The sequence below is a fragment of the Corapipo altera genome, unplaced genomic scaffold, assembly GCF_003945725.1.
Source record: "Corapipo altera isolate COAL_440 unplaced genomic scaffold, ASM394572v1 0, whole genome shotgun sequence".
Classification (NCBI taxonomy): domain Eukaryota; kingdom Metazoa; phylum Chordata; class Aves; order Passeriformes; family Pipridae; genus Corapipo; species Corapipo altera.
In genome coordinates, this window is record NW_020884872.1 from 31,511,146 (window position 1) to 31,530,355 (window position 19,210).

General features: G+C 38.0%; 1 protein-coding gene and 1 long non-coding RNA gene across 6 annotated transcripts in view; both read right to left on the minus strand.

Moving 5' to 3' along the window:
* Window positions 1-1,367: 1,367 nt before the first annotated feature.
* On the minus strand, window positions 1,368-3,369 carry LOC113946718. The gene is made up of 2 exons (XR_003527527.1): window positions 3,090-3,369; window positions 1,368-2,613 (listed from the first exon to the last, which is right to left on the minus strand). It is a non-coding gene; the product is annotated as an uncharacterized LOC113946718 (long non-coding RNA).
* Window positions 3,370-3,849: 480 nt separating this feature from the next.
* Window positions 3,850-19,210, minus strand: part of UBE3A (ubiquitin protein ligase E3A) — a 54,334-nt gene continuing 38,973 nt past the window's right edge. For all 5 annotated transcript variants that reach the window (XM_027642390.1, XM_027642379.1, XM_027642410.1 and 2 more), the window contains 7 exons: window positions 13,699-13,843; window positions 9,815-10,020; window positions 7,568-7,732; window positions 6,523-6,678; window positions 6,356-6,429; window positions 5,724-5,867; window positions 3,850-5,495 (listed from right to left, as the gene is read on the minus strand). In XM_027642390.1, the coding sequence (XP_027498191.1) occupies window positions 5,375-5,495; window positions 5,724-5,867; window positions 6,356-6,429; window positions 6,523-6,678; window positions 7,568-7,732; window positions 9,815-10,020; window positions 13,699-13,843 (1,011 nt within the window). In that variant the 3' untranslated portion in view covers window positions 3,850-5,374. The remainder of the gene's footprint in view (window positions 5,496-5,723; window positions 5,868-6,355; window positions 6,430-6,522; window positions 6,679-7,567; window positions 7,733-9,814; window positions 10,021-13,698; window positions 13,844-19,210) is intronic.

Consider the following 19,210-nt stretch of genomic DNA (forward strand, 5'->3'; position numbering starts at 1 on the left):
ACACTGAGAAGGCCTTTCTTTTCCAAAGTCAAAGTCAGCAAGGAAACTGGTTTGGATGATAAAACTGCTTGTCCAAAAAGCTGCAAGTCTGGAGCAGGATTGCCTCAAAGGCCTGAGGATGCTGTCTGGAACAACTCCGGCACAGAAGCAATGCTCTCACCTGGGTTGTTTGCTGGATGTTCCAACTGGGGCAGAAAGCAGAGCCTGGTGGCTTCAGCGCCAAAGCAGTCACAGGAAGTTTGTTAGAAAGGGTATCTTCCTGTGGATTTTAGTTTGGGAATAACAGACCCTCCACAGAGAGATTCAAGGTGTAAAGAACTAGCGAAAGATAAGCAACCCTTATCAGATGCTCATAAAGAAGTAAGTCTGTGCTGTGCTTCAAAAAGAATGTACTGGTATTGGTGAGGCCAGAATGTCACCTGCTTTGTTTCAGGTGACTTGCTACAAAATTCACAGGATTCATGGATAGATGGCAGTTAAAGAAAATTAAAAATCGGTGTGCATGGCACAGAGAGATTATTCTTTTGAAAATTTGAAAATTCCTTTTCATTTAGGAAACATGCTTGTGCTGAATTTCCCATTTTTTGTTAAAAATCAATTGCATTAGGAAATAAACCCCCTTTATTTGTAACACTGGCTCACCTGATCTTTATCCTTGCTGCTCAAACACTGAGTGCTTGCAAGGGGAAATAACTAAATCAAATGTAGCAGCACACAATGTACGGCAGCTCAAAACTTGGAATAGAAAAGTTCAACTAGTTGCCATGTTACAGACAGTTTCTCCTGAGCATCGCTGCTTGCACTGCTGTACTGTACAGGTCTGGAAGCAGAAGAATGCCGTGGGAAGGTAGATTTGAGGGATTTTCTCTGTACATGAACCCACTGGCACAGCAGATACACCAGAGCTTTTGGCGAAGTTAAAAAAGGCTTCATGTCAGCTTTGCACATGACAATAGTTCAGTCACAAATCTTCAGGCTGCTGCAGTTTTTACCTTCACCTGACATTGCTCAGTACAAGCTGCAAGCCAAGGCCATAGGAGCAGTGGCATCCCTGCACACACAGTTGTTTATAGCTGAGCTGTGCTGCATGTCCTTCCAAAGGCAGAAGCCTAACTCCAGCAATCGCTGTATGACTTTCAGAGCCAGTTCTGCTCTCACTCTTTTAATCTCAAAACTCTGCACAAACCTATGCAGCAAGATAACATAAGCAGTTCCTAATGCTACTTTATTGTCCTAAAATAGAATGATGATTCGCATCATTCTACTTGCACCTCCAATGTCCTTGACTCTTAGACATTTCTCTACACAGAAATCCCAAAGCAGGATATAATACTGAGCAAGACATTCATAAACACAAGCACAGTAGGTAAACTTCAATTATATATCAGGATCACTTTCTTGATGTATCCTACTGCAGAATAGAACAAAACTATACTTGGATATTGGAAAGATGCACATCTGCAACTAAAACCACCTTCACACACATTTTAATTTTGTTAATGAAAAATAAAACAAATCAACAGCTGAAGACACCTTTAGATGCAGCACTAGAGAAAAATACAATGACATTATTTCATGGGTTTTCTGGGTGAGAAGTGACCTGTCTAAAGACAAATGCCAGTATTAACTCTTATTTCCAAAACAGCATCCCTTCCATGATATGCTACAAAACTAAATTTTAAAATAAAATTAAGTCCTTGATGGTCTTACAAATTTGGTGACAACTTTAATTAAACTTTTAAGTATAAACAAGAAGTGTAGGTAACCTCACAGACCCTTGTGAGTGAGATTAAACATAATAAACTTGACTCTTGTCAGGAAAGGCTTGATTTTGCATAGCTAAACTTGGAAGAAATTCCTGCTCCATCTTGCATGCTGAAACACTGGAGTTTTTCTGCAGAATAAATAAGGCACAACTCAACATTCCATCCAACTGAAACATCTTCATCCTGAAAATTCTTGAGGCAACCAGGAAATTTTTAATCCTCTAGTGAGATTAAAAATTTACCTGCAACAGTGCCAGGGAAACACCTTAAAGCTGATGATGTGGGGGTTTGTCCTCTTGCAGAACATCAGCAGTGTGGAAACCTGTGTCCAACTCCCTGCTCCACAGAGCAGAAATCCAGGCAAGCATCTGGGTAGCCCACACTGCAGGCTACCTGGAGGCTCAGCCCACCAGGTCCCTCACACCTGCGTGGTATTGTATGTGGTACGAAGCTCCTGCTTCAGCAGCGAAACCCACTGTTGGGTGAGAGGCACAGACTGACTGCTGAAACACAGAGTTGCTTGGAGCCCTGGGCCTATTGTCAGCCCGTTCCAGCATCAGCTTTCCTCAAATTGCAGGGTTGGAGGGGTCCCCTTGGCTGCCACAGTCCCGTCTCAGGCTGCTGCCTGCCAAATGGAAGACAAGCGAAGTCAGAAATTCACAAAATGCTGTTCCTTAGTTAACTGAACTGTGCTCACTCCTGACGGCCATTCCGGAAATCTTTTTCGCAAGAAGCAAAAGCTTTCTATTAGGGTGCAGAAGGAGATACTTGAAGAGGCATTTCTCATGACAAATGAGGCAATGCTGAGACATCCCACATGTTTTCTTGTTAACGTATTAAGGACACCCTGTGGAGAGAGCACCAGCACACTGGCATCAGACTCCTACCTTGGAAGAGGAATCTTCTGTCTCACTCATGAGAGTTATTTCAGTGACATATAAGTACACTTAAGTTTCCAAGGTAAGCTTTGTAGACCTAAAATATGCTAAATGCTGTTGAAGGACTAAGTGAGGATGCAAGACATTTTGTGTGTGCCTAGAGCTGCCACCTCCCCCCCCCAAAAAAAAACAAACCCCCAAAAACTTAAAATGGTATGTTCGCTTTCAAGCAACAGAAGGTTGACTGGCACTTCTGCAGGGCAGGAATGCAGCCTGCAGCTACAAGACTTCAAGACTTACTTATTTTAAACTTTATCAACTGCTGCTGCGGGACATTTATAACACCACTATGGAGATATTGAAACTATCTCCTTAGTGGTATTTTGGGGGAGGCAGTATATATTTAAATGAGAAATCAGTCAAATATGAAGTATTTATATCTTACCTGAAAATGACTCGACAAACAGCTTACGCTTTTAAAGGCCAATACGATTATGTACTATTTTAATCTTAATGCTAAAGGAAAACAGAAAAAGCATATTTACAATGTCAACACCTCAGTTGGAAGACTTTGTGTCGCTATCCAATTATGCTGTCTGCATAGCTTTTAGACCTACATAAAGAACCCCAACATGAATCATGTATACCTATCAGCTGGGCATACCCACATCAGAATAAAACAAGTTGTAGGGATACAGCTTACAGTATTGGACTGTTGATGCAGTACATACCACACAGCAGTAACAAGATGTTCTCATACTTGTAACGAAGCACCTCAAGGCACTCAGCAAATCTTCTTCTCACCACCTACAGCAAAAGATGCTCCAGACCTGAAGGGCTCAGCAAAGATCTGTTGTCAGCCACACTACTGAGAGGTAGGATATGTTGTGTTTTCCTCTTCAGGGACATGCAACAAGGTGGACATTCAAGAAGGCATGTCCTAAGGTCCACCTTGAGATCAAAGGCCAGAAGACAGACAGCACCTTGCCCTCCCCAACAAGTTTCAGTCCCCATGTCCAGGCCATCTGGCATTGGCTTGGATTTGATAGAGGAACATGGCTGGACCCCACATCACTACAGTTTGCTTCTGGAGTTTCTGTACCTGCAACCCTCAAATTATGCCGTACTAGAACATTTTCTAACCAAATAATTTAATATCCAATTTATCAAAGTAAGGAAGTCACTTGTTTTCTTTTTCACTGAACCGTGGTGAAAAAAGGTCATTGTTTTATTCAGCATCATAGTTACATAACAGTTGTCTGTTTCTATTACTAGAAAGAATTTATTAAAATAGTCCTGAAAGACATCTTTTCTTTCTCCAATGATTTCAAAACTATGCCTCTTAATGCCAATTCCACACAGTCACGGGTTTGATCGGTAGTAGCCAGTTATAGCAATTGTCAAGGCACAAGCTCAGCTCTGCACACCCGCTGCAGCTTGTATTGCAAAAGAGATATGCCAGTTATGTCGCCACTTAAAAATGCATAATCCCTTCATCGTATATTGCAACAGGAGAAATTAACATTAAACACAGACTACGAAAGGTAAAGGATTTATTTCTGATATGATTTGTAGAGTTAAATTAAAAACCTACTGAATACTTTATGTAGTAGATGAACATAACCTTAGTACTTACTTTCTAACAGTTTAATGGTTGGAAGTGTACAACATGAAGTAGGCCTCATGTTTAATATTTTTCAATTTTGCTTATTGTTAAATGAGATTAAAATACAGTAGCCATCCCTTTAGATTATGGCGCAACACTGATCATGTGCCTTGATAGGTAGGAAAAATGATTCATTAAATAAATGATGATGACATAACATGTAGGGAAGACTTTGGATTGTCTATTTAAAATGTCAACATAATAGGCAATTAAGAATAAAACTTCATTTTAAGTGCACTTCCACATGCTTTTTTTATAATAAAGCAAAAACTTCCTATCTTTTTTTCGAGACACTTCACTCCCTACTCTAAAGCTGTTCATTGAAAATGCACTTTCCCCAGTAAACTTCTTTTTTTAAAAAAGTAACTAAAATTTCTATCCTTTCATATGCTAAGAAATGTTTCCTAATTAAAAACACAGTTTATTACAAGACATGTGAAGACAACATATAGTGAAATGAATTTTAATTGTTGTGCTGTGACTAAAGTAAAGTTCTCAAGGCTGCAATTTAACATTCCAAGTTCTCCCTTCCATCTTTATTGATTCTTAAGATTTTGCACAGAAACTCTTTGGGGGCTAGAACAGCAGTAATTGCATCACACTGTTTTCCAAGACTTCAAGTTTCAAAAGCAAACTTCTCAAAAAGTACAGTTCTTGATTTGATTAGATACAGGGACAAAAATATAGCACATACTTGAAGGTTACATGGTCTACAAATGATGGCAATATTTTCCTTGGGAGAGTACAGTTTGTTTTCTTGTAAATACTCAAAAAGGCTCAACTTCAAGCAGTAATAAACACAAGCAAAAGTGATTTAACCCTTAAAATAAATATTCAGGAAAACCTCTCTGTACATACAAGTGAAAGAATATGTAACACTTTCACGCTAAAAGAAAAAATAAAGATTTTGTTCATATAAGCAGCTGAAATCTGCTGTTCCAGCCCAATGTCCCCAGTAAAGAAGGGAGGCACAAACACAGGTGACTACTGTAGCTCACTATCTTATGGCCTTTTTGGACAGGGACATCATCACCATCATTTTTTAATCCCTTTTGTTATATTTATTACAGCATGCCAAATCCTTTGGCATATGTGATGGCCTTCAATAATCTTTCTTTAAGCTTTTCTTTGCTTGAGTACTCCGGAAGCAAAAGTACATTAAAGCATGTGTGAGATGTAGGTAACCTGGGGGGAAAACAAAAACAAACAAACAAGATACTAATTCAGATCTGGGAACATGCAGTACATGCAAAAGAAATACATTGCTATTTCAGAAGTACAAAATAATACATTTAAAGGAAATTTACTCTTCTTATGGATTCAACTTTCAGATTTAACTACGTTAATAACTTAAAAGCACAGAATTCCCTTCCATTTATGAACAAACACAAAAAATGTTTGCTTTTTATTTACCTCTCTGTATCTGGGCCATTTTTGGCTATGATCATCTTTAACTTTCCAAGTCCTCCCACAGGGGCTCTGTCTGTGCCTGTTGTAAACTGCAAGAATAGTCTTTTCTGTTCATCTGTAAATGAATGGACTATTTCCCAGAATTCCCTACCAAGGAAGAAATCAAAAAGTAAGTAAACTGCAAATTTTCTTTGGTATAAATGAGACTTTCAAAAGTAATTGAGCTTCGAAGGTGTAGTAATTCTAATTAGGCTTAACATCAAGTTTACAAGTTGTATTCATAAACCAAAACTAACAGAATGTATTTACCAATCAATGAGATTCAGAAGTAGAAATCAGAAGTATTATCCAAACACTGCAGTTTAACTGTCTTTAAAACATTAACTTGGCTAGGAAGTGTTCTGCAGATATTCTTACTTTATTTTATTATTCCTATTTCCTAACGAAATACTGATTCAACAATGCTTATATCATCTCCTCTTTTCTAATAACAATACTTGAGTAAAGTGAAATTATACATAAGACATTTGCATCTCCAGTACTAGAAAAATACCAAAAGTTAAAATATTAAATTCATTATTAAGACACAGGCAGATAAAGTGCTTTTTTATCTTTAGAAATTAGAAAAAAATTACCTAATAATAAGAGAGTCTCTTGTATAGCCACCATCATATTCTGTGGTTTCTTCTAGTGCTTGAAAATCTAAATTCTGTAAGAAGATGATATTTTTAAAGATGACCACTAATTATATATCTAGGATCAAAAAAAGCTCCACTCTCTGGTGTACATTCAGAATTCTTACCCTACTTCCACAAATAAGTAATTCAATTTCCTCTGGTCTAAATAAATATTTCAAAGGAGATTCATTGGTCACCATGTGGAATCCTCTCCGAAAGGCCTTGAACTGCTTTTCTACCGACTTATTGAGTATGTAGTCAGCATACAGATTGACAAATTCCTGCAAGGAAATAAATCCCTTAGTGCTTCAACACATGCCACTTGAAGTACCTCCCAAAAATACAAGACCCCAAAATATGTGTAATTTTATAATTCTACATGGATTATCTGGGCTCAGGTTTTATTCAGCAACAACAAAGAACGAGTCTCAATGTTGCTCAAACAGGCCGAACACCACACTCAGAAGCTACACATGTATGTATCAATGCTTTCTTTAAGAGGAGCCTTTTCCATTCACAATTACCCTGTGGTATGCCAAATTTAAAAGGCTTTTAAATTTACATTATAAGTGAGACCAAACCTTTATAGAGTACTACATAATTCTACATATAGTAATTATATCTAAGAACTACAGATTCTGTTTCGCAGCCCCTGGCCTGGCATGTGGGCGCATGGCATGGCCCGGCCCCTGGCGCTCGGGCCCAGCCCCTGGTATGAAAAGGAGAGAGAGAAAGGGGAGCTTTGCCAGCACGGACTGTGCCATTGTGGGAGATGAGAGGGGGAGCCTCGGAGCACACAGAGGAGAAGGACAACTCTAAACCTGGGCAGATGGAGTTTGATTAGCCCTGTAAGGCCATCCATCTAAGAGAAGGTCACTCTAATTAAACCTACGTCCTGAGGACCTCGCTGTCACCGTCCAAGCTCCCTTGGCCCTGGCAGACGAACCTTAGGATTAAAGGGTGGGTTCAGTTTCGCGCACACTGCGTCTCACCTAAAAAATCCATTGTGCAGGCTCGAAGGCCTTACCCACATTTGCAAAGCCCTGTAGCGACATCTTACCAGCGTGCTTGTAACAAACGTGGGTAAAGCCCTTCCCAAATCTTCGTTCGTGAAGCCTAGCCATGACCCATGACCAGGATGACAGATTCTGCTTAAAAAGTTGAGCGTACCTTTCTGTTTTCATTTGTAATAGGAATTTTATCACCGTTTTCCTTTAAATCATGCATCATTGGATTGCCAAAGAGATCCGTGTGAGATATTTGAAACGTTATCATCATATCATCTTCCACACTTCCTTCATACTCTAGCAAGTCTCTTAAGCTCTGGTAAAGAACCTAACAGAATAAGAAATACATCTCTGTCAAAAAATAAGCTTCAATAGATTTCACCAAGTAATACCAGAGGACATGAAATCACCTGCCTTAAAAAAGGGTTGTTACATTCTATGACACAAGTCACCTGAAATCTCCCATGGCAGTCCAAACAATGGTTTATTAAGCTCAGCATTTGTAAAAATGAAAAACAGCAGATATTAAGATAAAAAAGAAACATGGAAATGAATATAACTCTTAAAAGAGCCTATCAGTACCCAGCAATATTCCTAAATGCAATGGTCAAACCTGCAGCTTAAAAGCCATTAATTGCCTCTTCTTAACTCTTTTGAAACAGTATTTACTTTTGGCATCCAGAACACATTATACTACTAAGTGGAACATTTATGTGTTAAAATCAAAGAAAATGCTGTATTTTATATCAGATAAAGTTCAAGCAGCAGGTTTTTATCTCCTACATCTTGATATAAAACGCAAACCACATAGGAAGTAATCCTGAAGCAACACAGATGAGGCAGTCTTTAACATAAGAAGACATTTACGAACAACAAAAAATAAATCACAAGTTAGGTCAGAATTTACCAAGTGGAATCTGAAATTACCTGGAAGAGTTTGCTCTATTCAAAGGAGCAACCAGCTTTCCTCCCTGCTATGCCTTAGGAAAAGTCCAAGACTCTCTTGGAAACCAAAGGCTATGCAGAAAAGGAACAATTATTTGGCTGAGACAGATTTACAGAGCTAGAGAATGCAAAGGGAAGGTAAAAGCAACAACTGTGTGCAAGAAGTAATAAATTTCCCCTTAGCGGTTTTATTGTTGAAAGTAAGCCTCAACCTCTCACTATCTGTGTCTTTTTGATTCTTCCACAGAACCTTTAAAAATAACTTGTATTGAAAATGACTGGACTTGGAACTGTTGGTGGTGAAGGCTGGTGAAAACCCTATTGTTCATGCTGTACAGCATTAGAAAAAACACTGTGAGGCTTGACTACTGAGAATTTCATTTTGGTTTGAAAAGCTCTGAAGTGTTTAAGTCATATTAGAATACAAAGAGTTAAAAAAGGATTATTTTAAAAGTCAGTGTAGGTGTCAGAGGAGAAACATAAGAGCACAGGAGAAAGATTAGGAAATGCCCTGACTGCCTTGTTCTGTAGAAATAAATCCACTTTTTCTGTCACAAAAGCTTTTGAGTATATAATAAAAATCAAAGGAAACTCGGGGTACTGTTTATTTCTCAATATTATACAGAAAACCTGGTTGAATCTGGTACACTGTTGTATGTAGCCACCCAAAGCAGACTGGATAATGTATCTGTTGGTCACACATGCCTCATTTTCAAAAATGAAAAGTTAGTTCTTTTTAAACAGTATCATTATTCATCTTCTTTGCATAGCCTAAGATTTTGCATAACTGCTCATAAAAGGGGAATGTCCCACCATTTGAAATTAAATGAAGCTTACTAACAACTCACACCAGCCAAGATGAGGGGAAGCTACTGGTGATCTCTGATTGCAGGTGGAGCACGGTCAAGACATCCTGCACAGACACTTGTATGCTCTACCTACCACGTACAGCTCAGTGCTTTTGTACAGCTGCTGGCTGGGAAGGGGTGGGGAAGATGGATGCTGATCACTGCTCCCAGACTGTAGGGATATTCATCTTTTGCTTTAGACAAAAAATAGGAGCATCACACCTTTGCATGTCTACTATTACTTTGACATTTTTTTCCTAGAAATCTACTTCTACAAATAGCTATAAGGAGCCTAATTTTAGAAGTCTCTTTGGGAAGATACCATTAATATTTGTTTATGTTTAATAGTGCTTAATGATATTTAGCAATTCATGCAGTAAAAAAATAAAACGAAGCTTTACTGATACTCAGCCCTATTTGTTGACTTTACAGTTCTGCCTCCTCCAAACCAGAGGCTTTATTGCTTATGAATTTATTTTAACAAATATAGACTCTTCACATGAGTCACTGGTTATTTCACTTCCACTTCTAACAGTGATCTTGCGTTTAATTTAAATCTACATTAAGTTATTGCATGGAAAATATATTAATAAACTCAAAGAACATAAGGAACTTACAGGATGAGAGTCTGCCAGATCACGGAAAGTTCCTTTTTTGCCCATTAGCTTCCGGTAGACAACCATGGGAAAATGTACATCCAGTATACAGTTGTTGTAAATAGCCAGACCCAGTACTATGCCAATCAGGGTAAACTGACCCTCAGTTTCAAAAGAGGACGGATTAAACCAGAAGAGTTTTGTAGATTCATCGTATGTGAACATCCCTGTTAAAAAAAAAAAGTTGAACAATATCTGTTACAATTCAATAAAAACAGCACATAAAACTTATCGTTATTAACCCATTTGCATTAGCCTTGAAAACATGTTTAACATTATACTGAATTTAATGGCAAAGAGAAACTATTTACCTTAGGGTAAACTGGAGCTGCTCAAAACACTGTTAATCACATCACCACTAAAAATATGCAAGAGACTTGTGATACAATACCTGCAACACCCACGAAGCTGCACCTATGCAAGCTTTCATCCCCTGCCATTTCTGAGGAACCAGCAACACATTGTCAACATCAATTGTAACTTTGACAAATATAACAGAGCAAGAAAAGAACACAATCAAAAACCATGTGGATGAAACAATCCTGAAGGATTCCAGTTACTAAAAAGTGACAGCCTTTCCTCAAAGGCTTTTTCAGGCCAGTTCCAGCAAAGGAACAGGACTAGATGCAGCCCTGTGACTGCATTAGAAACTATGAAGATGGAGCAGGGATTGACCATCACACATGATTTTAGAGTTAGATGCCCAACAGATTTCTTTGCTTGTTTCAAGGACCATTGTTTCTGCAGCTATTACATACATCTGAACTTGAGGGGAAAATGGACCATGGGACCACAGGAGGAGCTGCAATTTTACAGCCTGTCACTGTTCAAAGGGAGTAATTCTGCTTTGTCTCCCTCTCTTCATTCAGCTTACTATTTCAGGTGACCAGTTTCTGCCCAACTCATGAGCTGAGTGCTGAAGTCTGCAAGAAACACCTGAACGGGCACATGAAAGAAGTTGCAGGGAGAGGATATGACTCTGCGGACAAGAGACAGGCAAAGAGTCTCTTACCCTTTTGGTTGTATCAAGACACAAGATAGTTCTTCATGAAACCAGAGTTTGTATACAGGCTATAAATTATTTAAATGAATCCTACAATAAAACCCATTGCTTACCTGACTAGATACTGAAACAAGATAAATGCAAACCCCATAGACTTAAGGGGAGAGAGAGACTGCCCTGGACAAGTATAGTCCCAGTGACCTGTTGCTTGTACAGGTAAGTGTCATGATGCCCAGGTAGAACCTAAGAAAAAGTTCCCCAGGCTCCTTATTCCCAACACACTACAAGTCAGAACCAGGTGGTCAAGAATATCGACTACATTTGCCACAGGGAGTTATCTTGCAGCTCCTAAAAGATATGCTTATTTACAAGCTATGTAGATGTACAAACTGATTACTAAGCCACACAAACAGAGCCACAAAATCACTCTTAAGGACTGAAAATGTCACCTTCAGCCAAGAGATAAAGACTGATTTCTCATTCAATGTCAGGATATGAACTGCAAGCTCATTCAGGGACTGGCTTTTCCCCAAAATTGATTATTTATCTCAGTAAGGTACTAGGACAGGGTCAGCTATTCAGGAAGCACACAAATAACAGACTGACACATCAGATAAGGCAACTGGAAAATCAGAAACAGATAAGCAACTCAGGCATATATAGGAGAAACACTATATAGAATTATATAGAATCCTGTGTTCCATTTTCTGAACTGACTAAAGTAACTTCTGGATTACTGGTACATAAAAGCAATATGACTTGTACTTTCTGGAAGATGCCAGAAGAGTTAAACTGTTAAAACACAAAACACACAAATCCACCAAATGTCTAATCAAGAAGGATTAACAGTTTACTCAGATCCACATCTGGAAACATCTTAATGTGAATTACAATATTTTATTCCCTGACCAAAATTAATACTACAGTACATTAAAATAATAATGAAACACCAGAAGAAATTGGAATCTTCAGTAAGAGGAAAACAAGTGTATAGTGTTGCTAGGGATATTATATGAAGTTATCACTTCTTCCCTTTTTCCATGGTGACTGTTGCTCATAAATCCAATATTTTTTCTGAGGTACTGCCTCCTCTGAGAAAAACTTTAAGGTAGTCTAATATGGAAACACTTGAAAAAAACTATTACAACAATATACATCGCTCCATACCTACCTATTAGAGGACAGAAACTTTAAATTCCATTAAAACAAAGGATCTCCTTTGTTTTCTCAGGTAAGTAAGTGTTTAAAAATCAACAAAAGGCACACTTGGTACATATGGTGCATACATAAACTGTTATGCTGCAATGCATATTAATAGGTGCCAAAGAAAAGATGACTGTGAATGCAAGCTCCATTTTCTGCTTTTACATATTTATGCCAAAAGCCAATAAATGTCCTTTCCCCCATCCCCCAAGTTACTACAAATACAAAAAGTGTACATACTTTTTTGTATTTTGAATATGGAAGTAAAATTTAAAATGTGCATGCACATCTAGTCTATAAACACAGTAAGTACATATACACTGGCTGGATCTTAGCTGAAGCAGACTTTAGCATTATTAAAAAAGAGTATTTCAATACAGGCACCCATACAAGTTCTGTTAAGATAAACTTGGGTTAAAAATCTATTTATTTAGCATTGGAAAAATAACTTCATCAGTCAAAGTACTAAGACTTCCTTATTTTGCCATACTTTAATTTATTTCAAGTAAGTTTGCTATCTCAGATTCCAAATCTCTCCAAGTTAATAGTTTTCAGAGTAAGACTTGCCTATGGTTCTGTACCACTTGTTATAAGAACTGTCTTGTATATGGTGAAGGGCAAGTGCCAAGGTTCATATTCTGTTACTGACTCTGGGGACTTCCTCTTTAACCTGGTCAAAACGCATTTCTGTGTATTTTTGTCAATTTTCTAAGCTACAAACCCAAGCTTTCTCTTTTAAAACTGTCCAATGAAACCAAATCAACTAATGGTTGTTGAGCTTCTTTAACGGAAGCCATTACAGGAAGTACAATGAAGTACAATGTGACATCATAGATCACATAGAATATATTAAATTAGTATAGGAACCTGGAAGATCTCATTTCTATTCCAACACAAAGTATTCATATAATTTTATAACATTTTAATCTTTTCAGAATAGCAGAAAAGCTGCATACCAAAAGCAGCATGTCCTTGCATGTACAAAGACAGAAGCATAAAAGACTGGTGCAGGAAGCAAGGGAAAACAGGGTAAGATGGAGATGTGACTGCTACAATAGAAACGTTAATTTTTGGCCCCAATATATCAGATTACTCTTGGTTCTTAACTAACTACAATCAAATTTGACATTATGGCCACACTTTGGATCTGTAGAATTGAGACTACCAGATTTATTAAGCTGGAGGAAGGGGAGGAAATAACTCAAAAACTCACCATAGTCCTACTCTTGCTTTATTGCAGAAGCTCTTCCTCTTTGGTTTGATTACTAATTCTAGAAGCTAATCACAAAGCAAAGTGAGGAGAAAGGTGAGAGAACAACAAAGGAACCCTCCAAAGAAACCCTGTACTACTGACTTGTATATAAACAAGCAATGACAGCTCTCACTAACTACACACAGTTACTCCTCTCATCATTCCTCCTTAGGAGGATGATTGATGATGACAATGAACCTCAATGTGTGTCAAATACTCTCATGATCACCAGTGAATCTGAAGAGCTTCAGAGAGAAGCAGCAGCGGATATAGAAAGGCAATGTATAAACACAGAACAATCCATACTGGAAGGGACCTTCAAAGATCATCCAGGTAAACCTTTTGTGAGAACAATCCGTTAAATTAGTAAATTATTAGAACACATACCAATATCTGGATTGAAGATTTCTTCCACAACCAGTTGAAAAAATTCTTTGGAAACACCTCCTTCATCTACCCCTTGCTCTCCTTCAAATTCAACATACAATTGCTTCTTCAAGTCTGCAGGATTTTCCATGGCAATCATCTCTAGCTATTGAGTGAACAGATAGAAATAATTCATTAGTAAATCTGTTTACTAGAAGAATTTAGTCAAAACTACCCTCCAAACTTAAGAAAGCAAGCATAAATCACAACAGTAAAACAGCACAGAAACCAACAGTAATGCCAAACTACTCTACACACATTTCAGAATCCACAGATCTGATCTGTGAGCCCATTAAGGTTCATAGTCTGTTAGCCTTCTCTATTTCTATTCTTCTAAGCACTTATTTTAAATAAGTTATCATTGTGTTGCACACAATTCAGAGAAAACAGGAAGAAAACAAGATATATTACTGGGATAATTAAATTCATCTGACAACGAAAAGAGTCTACAATCTGATCTACATGTTTGACAATAAATGGTTTTCTGAAGGGATTACAAAGATATGTTTTCAGAGTGGAAAACAGAAAACAAGCCTTTGATGAGTAGTTGCATCTCTCAAACAAAGAGCTGAGAAAAGACCCAGAAATAAAAAAGACACTAATATTATAGTCAAAGCGATCCCCTGTCCTCAACCCTTATGAGGAAGTCTCAAAAATCTCTTGCTCTTATTTCTTCAGTGCCTTTAAATAGATCTACTGCATTGCTTCTATGAAAATGGAAGTTCAGTTAAGGCCAAACAGAAGTTCTGACATTTCATAATAAAGGGTTTCAAGTCTATATAACGGCCATTACAGGTCACAGAATCACAAAATGGTTTAGGTTGGAAGTGACCTGAAAGACCATCTAGTTCCAAGTCCCTTGCCATGGGTGGGGACACTTTCCAGTAAACCAGTTTCCTCAAAGCCCCATCTAGCATGGCCTTGAACAGTTCCAGGGAAGGGGCATCCACAACTTCTCTGGGCAACCTGTTTCAGCACCTCACCACTCTCAGAGTAAAGAATTTCTTCTGAACATCTAATCTAAACCTATCCTCCTGTCATTTGAAGCCATTCCCCTTTGTCCTGTCACTATGTGCCCTCATAAAAAATTCCTCTCCAGCTCTTGTCAGTCCCCTTTAGGTACTGCAAGGTGCTATGAAGTCTCCCTGGAGCCTTCTCTTCTCTAGGCTGAACAAACACAACTCTCTCAGTCTGTAAGGTGAGGTGCTCCAGCACTCTGATAATTTTTGTGTCCCTCCTCTGGACTTGCTCCAACAAGCCCATGTCATTCTTATGCTGGGGGCCCAGAGCTGGAAGCAGCACTCCAGGTGGGGTCTCACCAAAGCAGGGTAGAAGAGGACAGTCACCTCCCTCGACCTGCTGGTCACAACGCTTTTTATGCAGCCCAGGGCACAGTTGGCCTTCTGGGTTGTGAGTGTACATTGCCAGGTCTTTCATTTTCTTACAACAAAAATGTATTCTTTCAGTAAATCAAAAGTTAAGCAAGAATATTTTGCAGCTGATTAGAAGTATGCTGCTTAAAAGCATAAACACAGGGGTTAAAGTTATGCAGCACGATTACACTAAACATACCTATGTGGCAAAGAAAACTCAAAAGCAGTAAACCACAGCACAGATGGACCTGTACACTCCTCTACCAAGACAATATTACTGGTGAGATTTGCCTCTCATTTGGGCCAGTGCAAATTGTACTTACCAAGTGTCCTTAACATGCTGAACCATTTCTTTTTATTTTGCTACCCTACCTTATGCACACACACATGCCGACACACTCTTTACAACCCAGAAATTTCCTACAGAAGTGTAAAGTAAAACAGAACAGAACAGAGAAGGTAAAGGCAGCAATAATGACACCATCAAGTCATAAAATTACACCACCAGCAAGACACATTTTCTCCTACTAACTGCCAAGTCAGCCCATGTTCCAAGCAGCACAGCAGGGCCGGATGGGTGACAGAGCCAGGGTGGTTATCATAATGGGTTTGAAGACTTTGCAGCACCTCATGTAAAAGGAGCATGTGGAGAAAAAATTGCACTACCTGGTACTGAAAACTAGACTCAGAAAGAGAGGGAGTGTTGACTTCATGGGATATAAAACTCAGTTAAAAAAGCATGAAGGCAAGCCATGAATACCCCAACAATGAGAGCGAGATCAGTCTACATCTCAATCAGGTAAACGATAAGATTTTCTGAAAAACTTAGTTATGTACTACCTAATGTGTTTGGTATTCTATTGTATATCATTTACAATAAAATATTTTTGCCCCTAAGGAGACCAAATAACATTTATTCTTTGAAATTCACTGTATTTTATCAACAATACTTCTGCTGCAATTCCCCTGTCACTGGTATTCTCATCCCATGCTTTCCATAACAGTGCAGTTTAGCACCTTGCCTTTTATGTTAATCTTAAAACTATGCATCTTACAGATGTGTAAAAGATTTATTTTCATGACTATGATAACAATGGAGCTTAAGCCATGTTCCAAGTACAACTGTGACTTTTTAAAAGCAGAGAACTACAAGTTATTTTAAAACTGTAAATACAGGTTATATGTTCAAGCTGGAGAGACACAAGTTCTCCTGTCTGAATTCCTTCCACTTAAAACCAGTACTAATAAAGCTTTGGTTTTTTCTCCCCAATTGGTTTTGTAGTATTTACTACCAGTAATTTAGTATACTGCAAGTTTATGAATTTGAATGGGTTCTGAGAAAGCAAGTGTTGTCGCTGCATTTCTTTTGGGACAGTAACCCTCTGTCACAGTGTGAAGATTTGGGAAGGGTTCTACCCAGTTCATATTTATACATATAGAGCAACTAAAGAAATGTCAATGATTTTTTTTTTTTTTTACTGAGAAAAACGGCATTAAAAAAAAGGGGAAGGAAACACTCTTAGTTGAGAAACGTTGGCTAGGCAGATTGGAACAGCGTGTTGCTTGTGTGCAAGGGAGTCAGATACAGGATTACCCAAAAGTTAGTATTTTGAGCAAAGCCTGATGCTCATGCTCCTTGAAGTAAATTCTATAAGCAGGACAATGTTGCTAAGCTGCTCAACTGACAGTTGTAGGCTTAGCTGCTCCTTCGAACATCTGTGTCAACACTGATGTTTCACAAGAAAAACTGAATTCAGCAATTAGACACAGTAGTACAGAGGCACTGGATTTTAGCAGAACTGCAGCGGTGTTTCTGCAGCAAGGAATTATGACCTTTAGTTACAGTTATTTGGCTCTTCGTTGTTTTTTTTTTCCCCTCTTGTTTTGTTGTTGTTTATAATAATCAGAGCTGCCTCAATCTTGTCAACACAGATGTTGCTGGATAAACACAATCTATACGTGTGAATTACTGAAGTTTTATATCATGATGGTTTGACTGGCCAAGTCATTGAAATCATCATTACATTTTGCAGGGAATTCCTAAAAAGCACATGTGTAGCAGGTCTAGAGCAGGAGCATCAAAAATTGAGTATCTATGAATCAAAAAGCTGAAAGCTGAGAGACCATGTCATAAAGAACATCTGTATTTTGTTTGCTGAAACATGATACTGTACCACAACTTAAGAGATGGTGTGATTCTACTTTGCTTACAGAATAACACTGTGCTTTCCTGAATTATGGGAATCTTCACTGAATGGCAGAAATAAAAAAACACTTAGAAGCTTAATGTAACACCAGAGTTTGCCTACCTGCTTAAAACTGATAGTAGCTCGACTAATTTCTATTCAATTAAAAATGGTTAAAAATGATCATAAACCACCTCAAATTCTAGCCACGTAGCATAAAAGCTCTCTTTAGGGCAGTGGCAGGAATATTTTCCACATTAGATGGCAAAAATGACAGAACAGTGCTTATTAAAGTTTGAAAATATCAGTGACACATCATGACATAAGTCAGTCAATACATTTTTCTAAAAAATGACATGTGAAGCAATAGTTACAGTGACAAAGTAGTGCCCTCCCCAGCTGTACTTCAGAGCTTGAACACATCAGCAGTCACACATACTCTGCATCCAAGGCAGACTAGTGCTGACATTTTCATCTGGACACAGAAACACTGACAGTCTAAAAGAATATCAAAGCTCCTGAAGTACCTGGTTGCTAATATATGAGAGAATCTGCCTATTGGTTTCAGTTGTCACAGTCATTTACATGCAGGAGAGGTTTGCTGCCTGCTAGCTGTCTACATTACATGTGAAATTTGTCAAAGTTAGTCTCTAATTTTCAAGCAAGTACAAGCCAGACTCAGCTGAAGGAATCCACCACATTTTCATTTGCAGAACTTGTGTGTCATAACTCACACCCTTTAAATTACTGCTGCCTGAGAATAAAGCCACATCTAATGTGGGCCATGGGGGTGGGGGAAGAATAAACTCAGAAGAAAGGGATGAAAGAAATAGCTGCTGCGGGATGAAAAGGCAGAAGAGGGGATTTAAGGATATATTTCCTTTCATTACTACCACGTGCATGTACTGTGACTCAGCAGGAGTACAGCTAACCTATTAAACCTGTTAGACAGAAGAAAGCATGTTAACTGCTTTCAAGAACTGCAAACTGAGCTACCAAATCTCAAATGTAAGGGTTCCTTAAAAAAGTGGGGACTAGGATGTCACATATTCCAACGTTCCACTCCTGTCCCCAAGTGACTTTTCAGAATAACATACATACAAGTAAGCATAGAGGAAGTATATAACAGAAAGAAAACATGTTGTTTCATTAAATAATTTTCAATAAAAAAAGGAAAAATAAGTTTCCAAGGCAAGATTCATACATGAAAAGAAATTGAACAATGAATCTGTAAAGACATTTTTTCCTTAGATGTATGTGTTTCAGGGTGAACTAAGAGTCTCTTAATAAGCAACTTGAAACAAGTTATTGCTTCAAAAGTATTTAAAAGGTATTGCTTCAAATTCTTGCTAAAAGAAAAAAGTACAACAGTAATAATAGTAACAAAAAAAAAAATCACTTACCAGTACTGAAATTTGCTTTAATAAAGTCCAAAAAGTGAGACAATATATATACTGAATTATAAAAACTTAAATATTAAGTATCAATAGGTGAAAGCCAGTTTGGAAATAACTTAATTAGCTCAACTATTTAGCGTGAAAAGATCAGTGCTTAGTCCATTTGCAAGAAATTATGAAGGTTGATAGTTATATTTGTTTGAAAAATACCCAGCATCAACAAGGAAAATATGAATAAGACCATCTTAACCTCATTTTAGTCAATATTCCTGAAAATGCTTTTATGAGGAAGTTATCAGTTATTTGATATAACTGAGTTGAGTATATCTCAAAAAAGTTTGCACCGACTGTTCTGTAAAGACACAGGTCTGGTGCACTCAGTGCCCATCTTTGACTATCACCAGAAATAGAGCCAGCTGCTTTAAAGCTTAAGATGTAAGACTAAGAGCTTCCTCCACACCTATTTCATACCAATTAGGAAGTGGAAACAAATTGTGAAAATTACTAAAATCACTTC